Here is a 20,572-nt window from a genome sequence, read left to right as displayed (position 1 = left end):
GTAGAGAAAGAAAGAGAGAGAGGGTATGGCTGTATAATTGTGGGGGGAATGATAGAAATGATCTATGGCCATACCATCGATTAAAGAGCGAAGGTATGACCTTTTACAAATTGAGTAGCTTAATTCAACCAATAGACTGATTAAATTTAGCCAATCAAGTAAATGGCTGGCCATGATCGGTCATTTACAATATATTGTTTGGGGCTTATTATTATGAGAATGAGTGAATATGTTTTTTTTTTACATAGTTAATTCATAGTTAAATTAAATTTTTATCAATTGAATTGAATAGATGAATTAATGATCAAGATGCACATAGCCATGTCTAAACCCCATTATAAATTACGATAATAACGGATAGATTGGAAGGTTATAAATTAAGCTAAATTAAAATTAAATTGCGGTAATTGAAGGAAATTTAAGGGACAGACAGGCAGACAGAAAAAGAAATCATTCATTTTATTTTAACTGGAAGCCCTTTGCAGTTAAATTAGTTTATGGTCATTTATTCTTTTGCTTATTTCCTATCTGCTTCATAAAAGACGTTTTTTTTTTTTTAAAATTACACTGATATGATATCGGTAAGATTATTCTCTGCTATGCTATGTTATACGGTTGAATTATTAAACGACAGCTGTTTCATTACCTGTGGTACACCAAGCCATGTCATTCCAATCATAGTTCTTTAATGGGTTTATGTCTAGTTGTAGTAACTACCTAATTATATTCCCTCATAGTAATATTTATTATTTTTAGTTATTTCAAAAAAAAATCATGATACAAATTAAATTATTCTCTTCAGCCTCTTTAATCAATTTTTGGTATTTTAGCCGCTGACTGAAGTCGTAATTACAACTAGCGATAAATGCGATTTATTTTAAAGTATGGGGTTAAATTTGAGGAAAAGTACACGACTCATTATTTTTGAGATCATTTTTAACACAATTCATTATACAGGTTGCAAAATCAATTAAACAATGAAACAAGTAGTACCTACACCTTCATAATAGTTAAACAAAAAGAATGTTTTATTTAAAGAATTTAATTAATTAAATAATTAAAGATTTTTTTTTGGTTTTTTAATAATAATAATAATAAGTAGTAATAGTAAAAATAAAAAGTATCCATTAATCATCGATTTATAAATCAACCATTAATGAATATCAAATACTAATACCATCACCACCACCCATTATCATGTTTTTTTCTCTAATAAAAGTTTTATAAATAGTCATCACATCATTATTCATTACAATATAACATTAAGAATAAAAACACACAAATAAAAAGAAAACACCTCGAACAACTATGTTCAAAGCATTTAAAAGATCCACGAAAATGTGTTTTCCTTATAAAGAGGTTTTTTTTTTTTTTGATTTTTCTAATAATATTTTTCTACCCTTCTTTATAGTTTTCATTGATTCTTAAAAACGAATTGCAAATAAATAACTAATGACGTCAATCTTTCTTTTTGTTTAAGATTTGATCAGCCCAATTTGGTAATACAAATGAAGCTTCATGAATTTCTTTAGTATAATATTTTAAATTCTTACTAACAAATTCATCACTCCAATCAAATCTAATTGGTTTTCTAACTTTAGCATCTTTATCCTTAGAACAAACCATAAATCCAATAGATCCACTTGGATAAGTTGGAATCATAGTATAAGCATATTCAGCTACTGGGAAAACTTCTTGACAATCTTGTTTTAATTTAGAAATAATTGGCATATGCAACCAAATATTTTCAGCTTGAGTTGTAATAACCCCCTTTTCAGTTAAAGCATCTCTTAATAATTCAAAATAAGGTTTTTGAAATAATGATTCTGCTGGACCTTCTGGATCAGATGAATCAGTAATAATAACATCAAATTGATTTTTATATTCAGCTAAGAATTTAAATCCATCACCAATATGAACTCTAGTTCTTGGATCTTGATATGATTTAGACATTTCAGGTAAATACTTCTTTGAAACTTCAATAACAGTTTCATCAATGTCACATAACCAAGCTTCTTCAATGGATTCATGTTTTAAGATTTCTCTTAAAACACCTCCATCACCTCCACCAATAACTAAAGCTTTCTTTGGATTTGGGTGAGAATTTAATGCTAAATGAGTAATCATTTCTTGATAAGCGAATTCATCACGTTCAGTAACTTGAATACAATTGTCCAACACTAAAACATTACCATAATCAGTGGATTTGAACACCAATACATCTTGATATTTAGATTGTTCAACATGTAAAACTTTATCAACTTTTAATGACATAGCTTGACCTGGCCACATGGTATTGGAAATTTCAGCAAACCATCCATCTTTAATAGATGGATGAGTTAAAGGTTGTTGTTCAGAACTCATAGTGTTACTTGATCGATTAGGACAACAATTGACTTAATAAAACAAGAATTCAAATTGAAAATAAGAGGAATCAATCAAGTTTTTAAATATTTTGAGTCCGAGCTTTTTGAAAAATTTTTCGTTTTCTATTTGTATAATTAACGCAGTTTGTTTTTGTTGCTGTTGTTGCAGAAGGCGGCTCATTTTCTGAAAATGACGAGTCAAAAAAAAAAAAAATTCTTGACACATCAAAATAATTTTTACTCCTCCTCCCAGCTATCTACAAATGATGTATCGTCTATATAGTTAACTGTATGTTAACATTACTATAATAACTTAGAATCATGCATTTTGTAGTAACAAATAGATAAAAAAGAAAAAAAAATACATTAATGTGTACTATATATTATGTAGATGAAATGGCCTAGAAATTGAATTCTGAATCATTATCGGTATCCCGACTTCTTCTATTCTTTTCTTTAGCTGGATATGGAGGTTGTGGATGATTCTTAATAGGTAAGGAACTTGATACTGAACTTCCATCAACATCAACATCGACAAAATTCCATTCTCCATCATTTGATTCTTCTTCTTCTCCTTCTGTATGACGATAATCATCATGTTCATGATGTTGGAAATCTTCCTTTTCAAATGAAGCATCATCTTCATCTTCAGCATCAGATGGATAATATGATTGTTCAGCAGTAATAATAGCTCTAACCTTAGCAGGTAATATATCAGGACGATAAAATCTAAGATCAACTCTACCCACAATATATAAAATATTAATAATAATTTCAAAAATACCCCAACATACAAACATTAGAATTGGTTTGGCAGCAGCACCGGCATCACGGTTGAAATTGGTTTGAAATGTAACTATACATCTTCCAATTGCTCCTACTAAAATCAATATGGTAGTGACAATAATAATTAATAATGAAACATTATGTGATAAATCACCTCTTTGATTACTTAAACCCTTAACCATTTTATAATGATGATGAGTGGCAGCAATGACTCTGACTGCATGTCTATGATTATGATTTCTTTTCATGAATGTTTCTTCAGCTCTTTGAGCTGCACCAGCTTCCACGAAATAGAATGGACTGAAACTTTCAATCCACCAAGGTTGATATGTATATAAATTTTCATCCTTAGATGTTGGTAACCAGAAAGACAACCCAATTAATGCAATTGCTGTTAAACTATAAGCAATGATTAAAATTGAAACTGATTTAATCACAATTCTGAAATTATCATAAGTTGTTTGATTTAAAAAATGTAAATAAGGAATAAATGACCCTGAGATAACCACTCCAACTAATAATATAACAACTCCATATAATGCGAACATAACACTCCAAAATAATTTACGAGAACCACCAACTGGATGTCTCCATGTGAATAATCTTTGGGCTAATATTAAATTTAATGATACAATAACAATCGATGGAATAATACTAAATACTTCACTAGTTAATCCAATAGCTAATAATGTCACATCACTAGCCCAAATGGCTCTTAAACCAAATCCAATCACTCTCATTAAAGAATAAATCACCCATCCTAATGAAATCCAAAAATAATGCCCTCTTGAAAAATTAATTAAAAATAAAGCTAAATGTATTATAGCAATTATAAAAAATAATACGGTTAATACAATATTAGGAGCTATTTGACTTGGAGTTGGATAACCACCAAATAAATTATTTTGAATTCCAATGGCATATTTAGTAATGGTAGGAGGGATATTTGGTCCTGATAAATTATGAATAAGATCAACTAATAATGCAATACCAGTTCCTCGAGCAGGATTATTTTTCATATGACCTATAAGATTGAAAAGACCTTCTACGGCTGTATATTCAGGATCAAACCGAAGGGTATTATTGAAATCCACCACTGTTGTCATGATGTGCTTACTTTTTTATGTTATGCAAAGTTTGAAGAAGGAAAATTTTGATTAATGTTTTTGGATATGAAATGAAATAGTTTGAAATTGAACTGAAATAAAGTGAAGTGAATTATGCCAGACTAGGTGGTCTTGAATCTTTTCAAGTTGATGTAAAGAGTGACAACAACAAATACAAGTGAATACACCAGATTATTGAAAGGAAGTTAACAACTTTTCTTTTCAAATAATTGTCGAAGTGAATTGCCAACTATTGAATTTCGGTTAGTTATATATATGTTTTCCCTTCAAAACATACGTATCAATAGAATTCCTTAATCCAATTTAAATGCAAAAGTTAAGCTTTCTTCCCCACGCTAAAAAAAAGACAATCTAAAAAGGAATTAAAAAAATTACCCGATTAGGAAATTTCTGTCCTCATCAAAAACTTTTGTTACTAGATACTTAGATATGGCTACAAAACAAAATTCACTTTCTATCATTTAAAGTTATTTTAATAAATCCTATACTTTAAGCCGATCAGCCGTTACAGATATAGTCTTGACAAGATAAATCGCCTTCTTAACATCTACATAAAAGAAGAAGCAATAAAACAGTAACAGAAGTATCACAAGTAAATATTAATATAATTTCATACATTTTATTCATGTCAAAATAGAACTCTGTAGACCACATATCTATTTCAACTTTGATCGACACCTAGAATATACACTGCAGAACAAAGACAGCGCCTTACGTTTGTTAATTTAGTTTTTACTATTCCAATTTGGGTAAAATGCTATACAGACTCAAAATATGTGCATATTTTTTAATGTGGGGTACCGATAAATTGTTTTTTTGTTTTATTTTTTAATCTTAATTGTGCTTTATGCATATGCCCTTTGACGACGACTCATGTTCAATTTTGCAATCATTTCATATGATGGATGTTGCAAGAGTTTAACTTAAAAGTAAAACACAGTGTCAATTACGCTTTCATTTGAAACTATCATCTTTTTATCTGTTAATTTCGATGGATTAAGTGAAAACCTTGGGTTGAGAATTGATGGATCAGAACTAATTTCATTATCATCTAAATGATTTACATCACTTTCAGAATTAGATTTAACATCATCTTCAAAATCAGACGGATAATATGATTGTTCTGCAGTAATTATAGCTCTAACTTTAGAAGGTAATCTATCAGGACGATAAAATCTAAGATCAACTCTACCAACAATGTATAATACATTGATTATAACTTCAAATCCTCCCCAACAAATAAACATAAAATATGGTTTTGCAGCAGCGCTTGCTTTGGAATTCTCTCGGTCTTGAAAGGCAACAATACATCTTCCAATAGCTCCAACCAAAATCAATAATGTAGTTATAATTATTATTAATAACGACTTGTTATGTGATAAATCCCCTCTTTGATTACTTAAACCTTTAACCATCTTATAATGATGATGAGTAGCAGCAATGACTCTGACTGCATGTCTATGATTATGATTTCTTTTCATGAATGTTTCTTCAGCTCTTTGAGCTGCACCAGCTTCCACGAAATAGAATGGACTGAAACTTTCAATCCACCAAGGTTGATATGTATATAAATTTTCATCTTTAGATGTTGGGAACCAAAAGGATAAACCGATCAATGAAACTGCAGTTAGACTGTAACTTATAATAGTAACAGAAGTAACCTCAACTATAAAATTCATATTATAATTAATTTGATTATCAACAAAATGTAAATAAGAATAGAAAGATGCCGCAATGACAACACCAATAGATAATACCACAAAAGTATACAAACCAATCATAAAACCCCAGAATAATTTACGAGAACCACCTACAGGATGCCTCCAAGTAAATAATTTTTGTGCTAGCATTAAATTTAATGAAACAATGATATTAGAAGGTACAATAGATAATACCTCGCTGGTTAAACCAATTGGTAGAAGTGTTATATTTGTAGCCCATAATGCTCTTAACGTGAACCCAACTGTTCTCATAAATGAGTATACCACCCATCCAATTGATATCCAAAAGTAATGTCCTCTCACACAATTCATAACAAACACTGAAAGATGCACTAAACCGATTATAAAGAATAATACTGCAAAAACTATATCAGGAGCAATTTCACTTGAACTGGGGTATCCACCAAATAAATTATTTTGTAAACCGATAGAGTATTTGAGTATAGTCGGAGGTACTATTGGTCCCACCAAGTTATGAACTAGACTTAATAATAATGATATTCCAGTTCCTCTTGCGGGATTGTTTTCTATGAATACTATAAGGTTATACACACCTTGAGCAGCAGTGAAAGTGGAATTGCTTATAGATTGATTCTCAGGCATATCGATCGGAATAAGATTATTTTAAGGACCTTTCTTGCTAATGCTTATAGACTGGAAAATTGCATTCTACTTGATTTTTAACACTTGATTAGACTTGGAACCCTTTATATAAACTTATGTTGATTGTATTAATTTACTTGTTATTTCCCCACAAGATTCATTGCAAAAATTATATTTCGGAGAGCTAAGCGATCAAAAAAATTATTTTTTCTACTTTTCTGCACTATTTTGCAGCAATAAGTGAAATTATATTAATTATATTAAAAGAGATTATACTATTTGTTCTCCTTTATCGTTTTCTATAATATTGATAAATATGCTTCCCCACAAGACCACTTGTGAAGTGCGATTACCGTAATTTGTTTTAGATCCTTGAATAACATATTAGAAGAAAAATTCTGATTCATCATCCCTTTTGACGGTCGACCTTCCAGGCTCATCTACGGGGTATGAATAAATAGGTGGAACATTCCGTGAGTGCTTTAATGAACCTTCATCCATATCTTCTTCACTATAAGAATCAAATTCATCATCTCCTTCAAATTCTTCACCTTCCAGATTATCTTCGGCGTCACTTACCACAACAGATTGTTCTGCTGTAATGATTGATCTCACAACTAAAGGTAATATATCTGGTCTATAAAACCTAAGATCAACTCTCCCAACTATGAAGAGTAAATGAACGAAGAATTCAAATACACCCCAAGCCATATACATTGGAATTGGATTAGCAACTGGACCTCTAAAGTAATTTATTCTACCTTGAAATACAGCTACTGATCTTAAAAAGTTACTGACAAATAATAACAAGGTAGATATACTTATTATTAATAAAGATGTGTTATGTGATAAGTCACCTCTCTGGTTACTTAAACCTTTAACCATTTTATAATGATGATGTGTGGCAGCGATGACTCTGACTGCATGTCTATGATTATGATTTCTTTTCATGAATGTTTCTTCAGCTCTTTGAGCTGCACCAGCTTCCACGAAATAGAATGGACTGAAACTTTCAATCCACCAAGGTTGATAAGTATATAAGTTTTCATCCTTCGTAGTTGGTAACCAGAAAGACAACCCAATTAAAGCGATTGCTGTTAAAGTATATATGTTGACCAAAACAGAAGATGCCATGACACATCGTTGCCAAGCTAAATAAGAATTAGTTGACAAAAATGCAATATAAGGAACTAATGAAGCAGTGGCCGTTACAGCAATAATTATGATGACTAGAGCATACAAACCAAACATACATCCCCAAAATAACTTTCTAGAACCTCCAACAGGATGTCTCCAAGTGAAAAGTCTTTGAGCCAAAATCAAATTAAAGGATACAAGAATAATGGAAGGAATCACAAGTAAGACTTCATCGGTTAAACCGATCTTAACTTTTTGAATAGCCTGAGCCCAAAACAATCTAAGCATAAATGAAACAAATCTGGTAAGAGATGCAAATACAAATACCAATGTTAGATAGAAGTAATGACCTTTAGTGAAATTTATTATGAAGATAAGTAGATGTACTAAAGTCACCAATGCAAATATACCTGCAAATAGACCTGAGGGTGCAACATCTTTGGTTGTAGGATAACCTCCGAATAAATTATTTTGTAATCCAATAGCATAGTTTATAAAGTCCTGTGGTATATTTGGTCCTATTATCTGCTCTGCCAAAGCGAACAATGCACAGATCCCCGTACCTCTATTTGCCCCATCATGAATTTGTTCAAGCAAATGGAAGACTCCCACTGATGGAGTATATCCATCTGGGTTGGGGGTATATACAGTATAATTTGACATTGATTATGTTTCCTTTTCCATCTAATAAAATAAAATAAATAAAACAAAAGAAAACATATATCTGGTGAGGGGCATTACAGGACATTGATGCTTATATCTACATAATGTTGATAGCAATTATTTTTGCTAAATTGCGCCTAATGCGGTAATTTAGGGACACAAAAATTATGCACATGCAAAAGAATTACCTTTCCAGAAACAGTAATTTTTATTAGCGACTTTAGAGATGTGTGTATAAACATAATAAATATAATAATAATGATATAAATAAAAAAATAAACCATATCATACCATGTATATAGTGTAGTATATAGTATATATTTATATAGAAGAAAAACCAACAAAATTAAAATAGCAATAATAATTTTTTAATATGTTAAATATAATGTGCAAATCATAGACGGACCTGAAAGAAACCCAAACCAACAAATAATATTCCCTAATACCTTTTTATCCTTCATAAACGCTGTTCTACTGAACATAACCAATGGAATTTGAGACATCTGTAATAGTAACAAATATCCTCTTAATGTACCAAATATAACATACATGACAAGCTCATGAACAATGCTTGAAATTATAAATGTTAACAAAGCAGCTTGAAACTTGTTAACTTTGAATGAACTAATCGAAGAATGATAGACATGTCTTAATAAGAATTTATGAACTGGTACATTCCAAATTCTCAGGAATTCAGACCAATCAGTACATGACCACCAAGGACCGTAGAATTCACGATCAGCAAATCTGGTTAATTCAGCAATAGCATTCAAAATAGAATCCCAAATTAAAAAGAATGTAAATAAATATTCCATAAGAAATGGAGGAATCATATCAAGTAATATGAAAATATAACGAGAAAACCTTTCTTGAACTGGTAATTTACGAACTTCAATACATTGAAGTACTAATGGATACATCCAATTCTGAGCCACTAAGATCATCAAGAAGATAATTCCAAACACAGCACATGTCTTTTGAAACACATATGACCATCTAATTCTTTCATTTCTTGGATAATGTAATGTATAAACCACAGTTGGAAACAGAGAATATTCAAAGAAATTGAAGAAGCTGATATTAGATGGGAATGTAATAATATTCTTGGCTTGTAAAGATTCAAGACTTTCATTAATTCGACTTTCATCAAATTTATAAGCATCACTCTTTATAGTGGTAGCTTGGGATTGATATTCCAAATCAAACTTACAAAATTCGATACTTTCCTGTAATGTTGATTTTAATTGATCTATAGTATAACCTTCCGGGATTTTAACATCTGTATCACTATTGATCCTTGCAAGATAACTTTCCAGGAATTGTAATTCCTTCATAATCTTCCAAAGATAACCATTGTAAAATCCATAAGAGTGCATTTTCATAATGAATACCAAATTATGTAATACTAAGAATACCTTTGCAATCCAAGAAAAACCCATAACTGAATCTGATGCAAACCATAACCAAAATCTTAAATGAGCAATTTCGAAAACTGATTGAACTATCCATCCTACTCTTTCCCAAGATATGACATTTAATTTACAAGCATATTGAATGTAGAATACAAAATATGTTGATAAATACATGGCTAAATCAGTCAATCCCACTTTATATAAATCCTTGAGTAGTAATTTGACAACTGGCCATTCTAGTATGAATTCTGATTTGACAAAATAAGCATGGACTAAGATATTTATCATATAGAAGGCTGTACCTAACCAGAACAATACATAAAATCCAAAAAATTGAGAATCTTTAAAATCCTGAGAATCAAATATAGTTGATGATACGGAATGGAACCTAATATCCCCAAGTGGAGATTTATATTTATGGTTATGCTGTTCTGATTTCCTTTTATTCAATCTAGTTTTAGAAGTTCGAATCATTTCATCAAGGACATGTTTGACTGGTTTAGCATCAGATAAGGCAATGGCAGATTCAATATCAATGGCTGTTGTTGAACTTGAAGTTGATTCCAATGAGCTACCTCTCCCTCTAAATTTCAATTTGTATTCATGTTCTTGTAAAGATTCAAGACTTGAATCATTTTCCTTAGGGGTGATATCCTGAATCTCCAGTTTATCATCATCGCTTGCTGACGATGATGATTCAATATACTCATTATTTATATCCAACGATTGACGTCTACCAATAGACTTTGCGATTGAAGACAAATTATCTTCTGTAGATGACTTTTTCAACATTGTTGATTAATTGATTGATTTGATATTTACAACAAGGTCGGGCAACCTACCGATAGAACGAAAGATATCTTGAGCGATATAAAAAAACTTGATATAATGAAAGTAGGACTCTTGATAATAATCCAATTGAGATATGATATTAACTATTTATAGAACTAAAGTCATGTAAAGTTACAGTATGTGTAAGTTATAATATACAAACCTCTAAGATTGAATTTGGGTTGAGGATGGAAAATGCGGGTGAGTGTTTGTCTGTTCCATTTTGACATGCGCTGTTTGACCCTTAACGGAAAATTATCCTCTCTTCATCCCCTATCACATAAATGAAATATCGGATCTCTTTAAAGCGTTGTTTTATATTTACAAGATGAATTTTATATAACACTATATACTATGTAATGTAATGTGTAATGATACGATGACTAATACTGAATTACTCTATTTGTAAATTCTTTCAAATGGTCTAGTATCATTAAAACATGATAACCATACCAAATTTACTGCTTCTTCAGCTTCGGCTTTACTTTTACAAATAGGATTGGCACTAACTGATAAGATTGCTCGTCTTTTAATACAATCTTGAAACTTTTTCCCAAAATTACCTAACCCAGTTTTCTTAATTTCATTCCAAATACGACATTCTCCACTTAACATTGATGCTCTTATTTCGGTACAAGCATGATGTTTTAAATCTTTCATATCAATATTAAATTTCATATAATCATAAACATGGACCAATTCATGAGTTAAAATATCTTCTAGTTGCCATTTACTTTGAATACGATTGGCACATAATAATATTCCATGATTTGGATGGAATCCTCCTCCTTTTAAATCATCACATACATCACATATTATACTGGTTTTATCCACTATTTTATCATTATTCTTGGTAATTTTTTCAATTTGATCAATCATAAATCGTACTGATGGTGAATAAGTTAACATCCAATCGAGATTAGTTACACATTCTTCACATCTTTGTGGTAAATATTTATGATGATAATCAATTTCAAATTGATTTCTTTCTTCATTGGTGATCCCTAATCCAGTTCTATATTGTAACGATCTTCTCCACCATTCAAATCCATTTAGTTTCTCAGTAGGAGATACCGCTATACTAGAAGCATCTTGTATATGTTCCTTTGAATCTGACATTCTATATTGATCTATCTATTTCTACCTTCTGATCTAATCTAATCGATTTGAAAATTATAACAATTTTTTTTTCACGTTTGTTTAACCAATTTTTGCTGCGACTGCATATAACAATTTTTCAAAACCGTTAAAACAAAATTTTTGTAAAATAGACATCATCTCTAATCTTTATAAACTATATCAATAACAGTATCAAGATAAGTTATTATTATGGTTTTGAATATTTGGATAGCAGCTGCTGATAACCAACGTAAGGTTGTGGAATCATATATAGAATCAGGAGATTTGACTCCCAACGCAAAAGATCCTAATGGATATACTCCTATACATGCTGCAGCTTCTTATGGTCATATTAATCTACTTCAATATTTAATAGAGCAAGGAGGGGACATAAATATACAGGACAATGAAGGAGATACTCCATTACATCATGTTGAAGATGTTAAAACTGCCAAATACTTAATAGAAGAATTGAAAGCTAATGATAAGATAAAAAATAGTGATGGTTTAACTGCTGCAAAATATATTGAAGATGATGATGAATTTCCTGAAGTGGCCCAATATCTTCTTTCTTTAGCTTATGATAAACCAAGTGAAACAAGTGAAGCAAACCATAATAGTAGTAGTATATTGGATTCATTACCTGCAGCAGGAACCATTGATGGACATGAAATCAGATATTCGATGGAAAATGAACCAGAAACCATTCAAGATCAATTATCACCTGAAGAAAAAGAAGAAAGAAGAAAGAAATTAGAAGCTATTTTAGAAAGTGAAAATCCTGAGGAAGGACTTAGAGATTTAGTTAGAAATGCTGTTCGTGAGGGTCTTTCTCAATATAAAGAGGAAAATTCTGAAGTTGAACTTGGTTCATCATCTAAAAGAAGAAAAGAATAGATCTAGTAACCCCAAGTTAAGTAACTTACTAACTATAATATTTATAAAATCATCATCATGTATAGACTTTAATGTATTGATTAAAATACTTAAATAATAAAATAGTAATATTGTGCGGCAAAAAATATAGTGGAGAGAAAAGAGTGGTGACACTTCTTTCAACAACTTTTTTTTTTTCAACGATCTCTGAGAATTTATCAAAACTTAAATTGTAATTTTCACTTTTGATATAGAAATCATCAAGAACAATAGATCAAACCAAAACATAATGATTGCTGCTGCTTTACTTGCACCTTCATTGTTTCTTGTTGGGGCTATGGCCGAAGAGACTGTGTATGTTCCTCAATTCAATGCTTATCAATAGCCATTTAATACAATAGTTATACTAACATTTATTTTTTTAGTCGTAAAACTGTCAAGGACTATACTTATGAAGAATTGGTTGAAATGACCATTCTCCAACGTGCCTTACTTAATGATTGGAGATTGGAAGGTTTCACCATTGCTTTTATCTTTGTTTTCGTATCATTATTTTACGCTGGTGATCTTTACAATAAAAGATTAGTAACTAGACTTTTAAATAATTTAAAAAGTACTTTTGACAAGAACTTTTATCAATTCGGAATTGGTCCAAATAGTCTTTATGTTAAAGATAGTTCTGAAAATTATGCTTCTTATGCAACTGGTAGATCCAACATTGCTAAAGTTAACATTATCTTCAAATTAAAACCAAGACATAATCTGTTTGTTTGGATTTTAGAAACTGTCTTATCATTTTTCACTGCTACTGTTCCTTATCCAACTGATAGAGTGGATTTTGTTATTACTCCTTCAAGTGATGCTGAATATGATAATTTCATTAGTGCTATTGTAGCAAAGATTGGTATGAATGATTATAGAAAATTTAACTATTTCTTATCATTAACTAAAACTTCAGATTCTGCAAATTTACCTCAATCATTTGTTTATATGAGTGAAGCTAATGAATTCCAAGAAAAAATTACTACTCCAGAATTAAAGAAAGCTTTAACTTTAGATTCAGCTTCTTATCTTAGATATATTGCTGTTACTGATCAACCTTCAGAACATCCTGTAGCTCTTCATGAAATGACTCCAAGAAGAAGAATTGTGGTATCCGCTCATGTCACTTCCAATGTCGATCAAATTCAACAACTTGGTAAAATCTTAGATGCTTTATTCTCATTAGTTGATAAATTAGCTGCAAAGGAAATCACTTTTAAATCTGAAGCTTTAAAGAAAATCGTTAAAACTAGAGAAGTTGAAATTTCAAAACTTAAAAAGATTGAAGAAGAAATAAAACAAGAAAAATTAGCTGATGAAAAGGCTAAATTAAAGAGAGAAGAAAGAGAAAAATTAAGAAACTCTTCAAAGGAAGATCAACTTAAAGCTGAAAAGAGATCTCAAGAAAGAAGACAAAGAAAACAACAAAAGAAGATGAGAGCTTAATCCAAATCAAATACTCAAAATCTTACCCTCATACATAGTATTGTAAAAATATTTTCTATATTTCTTTCTATCCCAAAAATTTTTATATACATAATAAACATAACTTAAAAGCATGCTTTCAAGCTTTTCCTGTCAATTTCCATCCTCTTCCAACAGGTGTATTAAATACTTCTATTAAACCTGAACCTAAAGCATCTGCTAAAACCCAATTTAAATCATACCCATAGAATGGAGCTCGAAAATTATTCATTTTAGATTCTCCATTTAAAGTCATACCTTCCCATTTCTTGAAGAGATTTTCTTCAAGACTTTCTTTATAACTAGCTTTTGCCATAGCTTTAACTAACCAAACTCTGCCTGCATTAATAAGTTTCAAAAAGACACCACAAGCAGGATATGATATTGAGAACTGATGCGATTCAATCTCATTTAAATGATTTGAGGTTAAGGTAACAAAACCATATCCGATTAATGATGATAACTCTTCATATGTCATTTCATTAAGATCCACATATAGAGCTGTTGGATTTGCCATTACAAAAGTATGGAATTTCTTTAATGCTGAGAGTTCAAACTCTAAGGTCGGATTCTTCTCTGTCGCGTTGGATATATCCAACTCCAAAGCTTTAATCTTATCTTTAATCATACTTTCATATGACTTTGCTGGTATAATAACTTCCATATTCTCATGACCATAAGTGACTTTCCCTAATTGGAACTTTTGTACAGTTCTCAGAATGACTGGAGATGCATTTGTTATAACGAATTTTCTTAAATTCCCATTCCTTATATTTATTTCTAATTTTCGATCCACAAATGTATTTCCTTGATGTTCATAAACGGTATATAATTGGGTGGTAGTCACCATATCTTTGGGAAATTGATTAGTTCTGAACTTCATTGCTTCCGCTTTCGCTTTCATTGATAATCCTTTCAACAGAAACACCAAGGATTCCATATCTCGATCTCTTTTATCAACCAACCCATAATATTTGGTATGCAAGGTACTGGATTCTGACCAAAGATTTGAGCTTATGGTTTCAATAGCAACCATTATATCTTCCTTTTCAGATAGTTGATAATCAAGTTGTACATTATAATCCAGAGGAACCAATCTTTCTTCTGTCTTTTTAGCATTATTAGTTTTGGCTAAGTTTTGAGTATATTTAACTTGTGATGGTAATTTTCTTTTTAAATCCTGTTGGATTTTCTTAATCGGAGACGTGTTAAATAGTCGTTTAGTTATCTTCGACGTCTTAGCAGCACTATATCGGAGATCGACTGCCATTATTAATAGTAATATAAATATATGATAAATGATAAGATTGCTTATAAAACAAAGATCTTGTGCACAAAAAAGAAGAAAAAAATTTAAATCGAATATTCTTTATTAAAATGTATAAATAATGATACTGACTAAAAAAAACGGTATGTACATAATGCAAAGTTATTTATATATATAATATGTTATATTTACAAGTGGGTCTTATTGGACCTTTAAGGTTTTGATAATTGAAGATTTTTCAATTGGAGATGAAATGATCAAGTTATAATCACCAGTTTCAGCTATTTCATCAATAGAAGTAGTACTCTTTTCAAAAGAAATGCTTGATTCTGGTACTTTATCACCTGATAAATTGAAAATTAATGATGACACACGAGTCTTTGTTATAGGGAAATTGGTTTCTTTGATGGTGTAAGTGCTTGGAATCAATTCATCTAAATCTGATAAACTGAATGTTATATTACTCTCATCTTCGGTTGCTGAAACGGTAATAGCTTCACCTTGAGAAGTAGTTCTTGCCTTTCTAGTACGCATAGTATTGAATAACTTGGATAATTCATCCAAAGACATGGCTTCTGCTGATTTCTTTTGTGGAGTAAGAACCTTCTTTGTTTCTTCTTTCTTTATTTCAGGGGCAGCAACAACAACTGGTTTTTCTACCACAGGAATACGAGGACCTTCTGTTTTTGTTATATATGCTGCTTTATTGTCGTGATGTAAGAAATTTCTCATGTATGCTGCTTTCACTCTGATTACTTCACCTTTGATTCCTATGTCTTTGACATTCTTTAATAATTGAACTGTAACCTTATCATTGACGGTAACAACAGATACTTTATGACGATATCTAACCAATCTAAGGCTTGGTATACTGGATCTTTGAACTATTCTATTGGTAAACATGATTCTTTTGTTTCCTTTTTAACAATCGTTATTCACAACTTAATCAGTTAATATGAACAAAAATAATTTTTCATCACAATATATAAATTTTTTTGTGAACATAAAAATTTACACGGATTTGAGTAAATTGAGTACCTAAATAAATTTTGATATTTTACTTATAACAGAAACAACATGGACCAACTATGTTCTATATGTCATATAAATACGTATAAGTACAAGTGTCCAGCCTGTGGGTCTAAGACATGCAGCATAGAGTGTGTTAAAAGGCATAAGAAGCAAACTGAGTGTAGTGGAATAGCAGATCATACAAAATTTGTTCCTAGAAAAGAACTATCATCGGATACAACTCATTTAAATAGGGATTATAACTTTTTATTGAACTTAGATCGAAGGATTCAAGTTGGTAAAGATGATGCTAGATCAAATGCAAAGAATGTATTTAAAAGGAAATTCAATAATCCGAATTTAGCTAAGAATAAACGGTTTAAGTCAACTATTGCAGAACAATCAGATAAAAGGATTGCCATAATAGAGAAATATTTTCCCCATATGAATCAAAACTATACTACAAAGAGACAAAATACTTTAGTCATTCAATTACCGCCAGGGATGAGTAGATCAAATTCGAATAAGACAGGTTATGATAAAAAACTGGGTTCATTTACCTGGACAGTGGAATGGATATTATTGGGAAATGACGGAGAAGAAAAAGCCAAATTCCTTAGTTATAGACTTAAAGAACACTTGATCATACTGGAAGCTCTTCCAATGAATATCATCAATAATAAAAATGATGCTGAAAATAACATTGAAAAAGATCAACTTTTCTTCTACTTTGATAATGTTATTAATTTCAAGAATACAAAGTATTCAATGTTTGAAGTAGATAAAACCAAAACCATAGCTGATACATTACAAGATAGGATGGTATTAGAATATCCAACGTTCTATATTTCAACTTCACAAGATGCTATTAAAGATTATATCATTCAAGCCCAAGACATAGACTCTGTAATTTCCGAATCAAAGCTAACAGATGATGCTCAGAAAGAATCTGGGGATTCAGCTGTTCATCCAGGCTCTGATTTGGATGCAGACGATGATTCTCTGTCTACTTCAGATTCAGATGCAGATCTGGATTCAGACAGTGACTCTGATGATGAAGAAAGTAGTTCTGCAGAGGAAAGCGATGACGATGATGACGGAGCTCCAGAAGAATCGTCTTCCAAAGAACCCGTTCATTCAACATTTAATGAAACCTCAGCACAGGATTAAGATTGTGTACTTCATTTGTAAATAGGTAAGTAAATAGATTAGATTTGCAATCAAATTCCGGCATATAATAAACATAGAGTTAATTTTTTAATGAGATGTAAGATGGATTTGATTCTATTAACAACATTGTTATAAGTGATCAATAATAATGGCAAATGTATTTAGGAGATTGGCAGAAACTGATAGGAATGCCAGAGCTTCATTATATTTTGGGAATCTAGATCCTCAGATTACAGAGCTAGTGATGTTTGAATTGTTTATTCAATTTGCACCAGTGCGATCATTGAATATGCCAAAGGATAGAATCCTAAAGACACATCAAGGGTTTGGTTTTGTTGAATTCAATAGTATAGAAGAAGCTGACTATGTGTTAAATATATTGAGAGGAATCAGACTATATGGGAAAGCTTTAAAGCTAAAGAAGACAGAGGCTCCAAAAGCCAACTTTACTGGTAAAGATCAACAGATAGGTGTTACAACACAAGAACTAATAAATAACAACTATATTGATGTGGGAGCTCAATTATTTATCAATAATCTCAATCCACTTATCGATGAACAGTACCTAAAGGAAACATTTGCTAAATTTGGTACCCTTATACGGAACCCATTGCTAATGAGAGATGTTGATACAGGAGAATCAAAGGGTTACGCTTTCATAACATTCGATGATTTCAAAGTCTCTGACTATGTGATCGAGAAGATGAACGGAGCAATTCTAATGAACTCCAAGATTCATGTTTCTTATGCTTTCAAACAAGATCCAATCACAGGTCAACATAGTAAAGTGCGACATGGTGATAAAGTGGAAAGATTATTAGCGGAAAGTGCTAAAACGAATAAGGTTACAGGATCAAAGCCTAAGAAGAAAATTAATAAAGTACACAAACCTAAAACAGGATCCAATAGATAGTGTATCATAGTTTGTTATAGATTGACTTATAATGTATACCGAAATATAGCCTGTTTTTTTTTTAACTTAAATCCTCTTATTGCTGTCAAAAATGATTAGTAAGATACTATCATTCCGAGCATACGTACCGAAAAATTGACAGTTTTTCAGTTCCCCTTATTTTGTACTAGGCCCAACAATTGTTATATATTTCAAGGTCAATTGATAAGTATACATGTCATTTTCATTTCTCAATCCATTGAAAAACACTAGAACATCATTGAACAGATTAATTGCTATTCAACAAACTTTTAAAATGTCCACAATTCCAAAAACCCACCTTGTCTCCGGATTTGAGACTACTGGTTCATATGATGTTATCAAAACTTTAGAAGTTGAAACACCTCAAATCACTTCTCCCACTGATATAATTATTAAAAATAAATACGCTGGTGTTAATTTCATCGATGGTTACTTTAGAATGGGTGTATACCCTTCTGCCAATAAACCCCATATTTTTGGTCGTGAAGGAAGTGGAGTTGTAACTGCTGTGGGTGACGCTGTTACCAAGTATAAGGTTGGTGATAATGTGGCTTATATGTCTCCCAATGCATTTGCTCAACATGTTAAACTTCCAGAAGATTATATTCAAATTTTAAAATTGAAGAATGAGGCTTCTGAATCTGATTTTAAGATTTATGGTGGAGCTTTATTACAATCTTTGACCGCATTAACATTCATTACTGAAGCTCATGAAGTGAAAAAGGACGAATTTATTTTAGTTTGGGCTGCAGCAGGAGGTGTTGGTAGTATTTTAGTTCAATTGGCTTCACAAAGAGGAGCCAAAGTGATTGCTATTGCTTCAACCACAGATAAGTTAGAGAAAGCTAAAGAGTTAGGAGCTGAATATGTGATTAACTATAAGACTGAGGATGTAGTAGCCAGGGTCAAAGACATCACCGGAGGAAAGGGTGTTGCTGCTTCTTTTAATTCCGTTGGTAAAAGTTCATTTGAAAGTTCATTTGAAAGTCTTGCCAGAAAGGGTACTTTGGTCAGTTTTGGTAATGCATCTGGTGTTGTCCCTCCATTTGCCATTAACAGGTTAAGCGCTAAAAACATCACTCTTCTCAGACCTCAAGTGTTTGGTTATATTACCGAGGAAAGTGAATGGAAACATTACTCTACTATCTTACGTGAAGAATTAGATTCAGGTAAACTTAAATTTGAAATTTCCAAAGTTTATCCTTTAAAAGATTACTCACAGGCTGCAAAAGATCTTGAGAGTGGAGCAACTACAGGTAAATTAGTTATTGAAATTCCTCAATAAGTATAGTCTATATTTGTCTTTTTACGTAAGAATTTTTAAATATAATATATTCGTATTATAATTTGGGTCTTGAAGTCTCGAATTTCGTTAAATCTTCAGGTGTGGCTACTCCATACACAAAATCACCTCTTCCATTAGTTATAATAGCAAAATAATTTCCAGAATTAAAAAAAGCAGCTAAATCTTCCAAAGGTGTCAAAGGGGTTAATACCAGGTATTTTTTAGTTCCACCTGGTTTATAGATTGTTGAGTAAACTGGAGTCTTTTTTGGTTCACTATTCTCTTGATGCTCTAAATCATAGTTTTGACGAGCCTTTTGATTAAACCATAGCATATAATTCTTTGTAATTGGGTTTAAACCATTATTTTTTGTCTCAGCCTTATCTTTTAACTCTTGTACATTCAATACCCCTAATAACTTTCTATTAGATTCATGAATAACTGGTAAGAAGTCAAATTCATGTTCAAATGAGATTTCTATAGCATCTTCTATTGGTGTGGTAGGATTTATGGATATAGCAGGTCTGACATCAAGATCTTCTATGGTTGCCCCTCTATAGTCTCTTACCTGGAATATCTTCAGCGAAATGCTCATCTTATGTTTGATACTGAAATGATACTTTCAATTCAATACTAATGGTAGAGAAATTTATCATATTTAAAGTTTTTCTTGTTAAGCAAAGCTTTTTTTTTTTTCAATTTAGTCACAATCACTTATTTTCGCAGAGCATATAGTTAAGTCATTATATATATTATTA

At 31.1% G+C, this 20,572-nt stretch overlaps 14 protein-coding genes across 14 annotated transcripts; 5 read left to right on the top strand and 9 right to left on the bottom strand. All coding sequences in view use genetic code 12, as the record gives it.

The window, feature by feature from the left end:
- Window positions 1-1,065: 1,065 nt before the first annotated feature.
- Window positions 1,066-2,566, bottom strand: SPE3 (spermidine synthase). Its single transcript, XM_064904015.1, has one exon. It carries the CDS (start codon window positions 2,362-2,364, stop codon window positions 1,459-1,461), a length of 906 nt encoding a protein of 301 aa, XP_064760222.1. The 5' UTR covers window positions 2,365-2,566; the 3' UTR covers window positions 1,066-1,458.
- Window positions 2,566-4,730, bottom strand: DFJ63DRAFT_208399 (DUF3112 domain-containing protein). The gene has a single exon (XM_064904021.1). The coding sequence runs from the start codon at window positions 4,256-4,258 to the stop codon at window positions 2,768-2,770; it is 1,491 nt and encodes a 496-aa protein (XP_064760221.1). The 5' UTR covers window positions 4,259-4,730; the 3' UTR covers window positions 2,566-2,767.
- DFJ63DRAFT_208353 (DUF3112 domain-containing protein) lies at window positions 4,731-6,795 on the bottom strand. Its single transcript, XM_064904016.1, has one exon. The coding sequence runs from the start codon at window positions 6,601-6,603 to the stop codon at window positions 5,203-5,205; it is 1,401 nt and encodes a 466-aa protein (XP_064760220.1). The 5' UTR covers window positions 6,604-6,795; the 3' UTR covers window positions 4,731-5,202.
- DFJ63DRAFT_208354 (DUF3112 domain-containing protein) lies at window positions 6,796-8,585 on the bottom strand. The gene has a single exon (XM_064904017.1). The coding sequence runs from the start codon at window positions 8,401-8,403 to the stop codon at window positions 6,988-6,990; it is 1,416 nt and encodes a 471-aa protein (XP_064760219.1). The 5' UTR covers window positions 8,404-8,585; the 3' UTR covers window positions 6,796-6,987.
- A 186-nt stretch (window positions 8,586-8,771) lies between these two features.
- Window positions 8,772-10,607, bottom strand: ARE2 (sterol acyltransferase; the record flags this gene model as incomplete). Its single annotated transcript, XM_064905249.1, has 2 exons — window positions 8,772-10,246; window positions 10,442-10,607. The coding sequence occupies 2 exons, from the start codon at window positions 10,605-10,607 to the stop codon at window positions 8,772-8,774; spliced, it is 1,641 nt and encodes a 546-aa protein (XP_064760218.1).
- Window positions 10,608-10,705: 98 nt separating this feature from the next.
- Window positions 10,706-11,870, bottom strand: DFJ63DRAFT_210059 (putative metalloprotease). Its single transcript, XM_064904025.1, has one exon. It carries the CDS (start codon window positions 11,763-11,765, stop codon window positions 11,046-11,048), a length of 720 nt encoding a protein of 239 aa, XP_064760217.1. The 5' UTR covers window positions 11,766-11,870; the 3' UTR covers window positions 10,706-11,045.
- On the top strand, window positions 11,871-12,755 carry DFJ63DRAFT_208357 (uncharacterized protein). The gene has a single exon (XM_064904018.1). It carries the CDS (start codon window positions 11,976-11,978, stop codon window positions 12,660-12,662), a length of 687 nt encoding a protein of 228 aa, XP_064760216.1. The 5' UTR covers window positions 11,871-11,975; the 3' UTR covers window positions 12,663-12,755.
- Window position 12,756: 1 nt separating this feature from the next.
- On the top strand, window positions 12,757-14,188 carry DFJ63DRAFT_209148 (uncharacterized protein). The gene is made up of 2 exons (XM_064904024.1): window positions 12,757-12,993; window positions 13,067-14,188. The coding sequence occupies exon 2, from the start codon at window positions 13,110-13,112 to the stop codon at window positions 14,127-14,129; it is 1,020 nt and encodes a 339-aa protein (XP_064760215.1). The 5' UTR covers window positions 12,757-12,993; window positions 13,067-13,109; the 3' UTR covers window positions 14,130-14,188.
- Window positions 14,189-14,247: 59 nt separating this feature from the next.
- DFJ63DRAFT_289742 (uncharacterized protein) lies at window positions 14,248-15,417 on the bottom strand (the record flags this gene model as incomplete). The annotated part of the gene is made up of 1 exon (XM_064905253.1): window positions 14,248-15,417. The coding sequence occupies one exon, from the start codon at window positions 15,415-15,417 to the stop codon at window positions 14,248-14,250; it is 1,170 nt and encodes a 389-aa protein (XP_064760214.1).
- Window positions 15,418-15,615: 198 nt separating this feature from the next.
- Window positions 15,616-16,317, bottom strand: DFJ63DRAFT_314647 (mitochondrial 54S ribosomal protein MRPL50; the record flags this gene model as incomplete). Its single annotated transcript, XM_064906402.1, has 1 exon — window positions 15,616-16,317. One exon carries the CDS (start codon window positions 16,315-16,317, stop codon window positions 15,616-15,618), a length of 702 nt encoding a protein of 233 aa, XP_064760213.1.
- A 174-nt stretch (window positions 16,318-16,491) lies between these two features.
- Window positions 16,492-17,595, top strand: DFJ63DRAFT_336771 (uncharacterized protein; the record flags this gene model as incomplete). Its single annotated transcript, XM_064908432.1, has 1 exon — window positions 16,492-17,595. One exon carries the CDS (start codon window positions 16,492-16,494, stop codon window positions 17,593-17,595), a length of 1,104 nt encoding a protein of 367 aa, XP_064760212.1.
- A 148-nt stretch (window positions 17,596-17,743) lies between these two features.
- Window positions 17,744-18,508, top strand: DFJ63DRAFT_289089 (U2 snRNP complex subunit; the record flags this gene model as incomplete). Its single annotated transcript, XM_064905201.1, has 1 exon — window positions 17,744-18,508. The coding sequence occupies one exon, from the start codon at window positions 17,744-17,746 to the stop codon at window positions 18,506-18,508; it is 765 nt and encodes a 254-aa protein (XP_064760211.1).
- A 295-nt stretch (window positions 18,509-18,803) lies between these two features.
- On the top strand, window positions 18,804-19,814 carry DFJ63DRAFT_289131 (NADPH:quinone reductase; the record flags this gene model as incomplete). The annotated part of the gene is made up of 1 exon (XM_064905204.1): window positions 18,804-19,814. One exon carries the CDS (start codon window positions 18,804-18,806, stop codon window positions 19,812-19,814), a length of 1,011 nt encoding a protein of 336 aa, XP_064760210.1.
- Window positions 19,815-19,841: 27 nt separating this feature from the next.
- On the bottom strand, window positions 19,842-20,506 carry DFJ63DRAFT_208389 (uncharacterized protein). The gene has a single exon (XM_064904020.1). It carries the CDS (start codon window positions 20,407-20,409, stop codon window positions 19,870-19,872), a length of 540 nt encoding a protein of 179 aa, XP_064760209.1. The 5' UTR covers window positions 20,410-20,506; the 3' UTR covers window positions 19,842-19,869.
- Window positions 20,507-20,572: the final 66 nt, after the last annotated feature.

This window comes from Scheffersomyces coipomensis (assembly GCF_036884675.1).
Source record: "Scheffersomyces coipomensis strain NRRL Y-17651 chromosome Unknown DFJ63scaffold_6, whole genome shotgun sequence".
Taxonomy (NCBI): Eukaryota; Fungi; Ascomycota; class Pichiomycetes; order Serinales; family Debaryomycetaceae; genus Scheffersomyces; species Scheffersomyces coipomensis.
The sequence above is the reverse complement of the archived record's forward strand: the minus strand, read 5'-3'. Positions and strand labels throughout refer to the sequence as shown.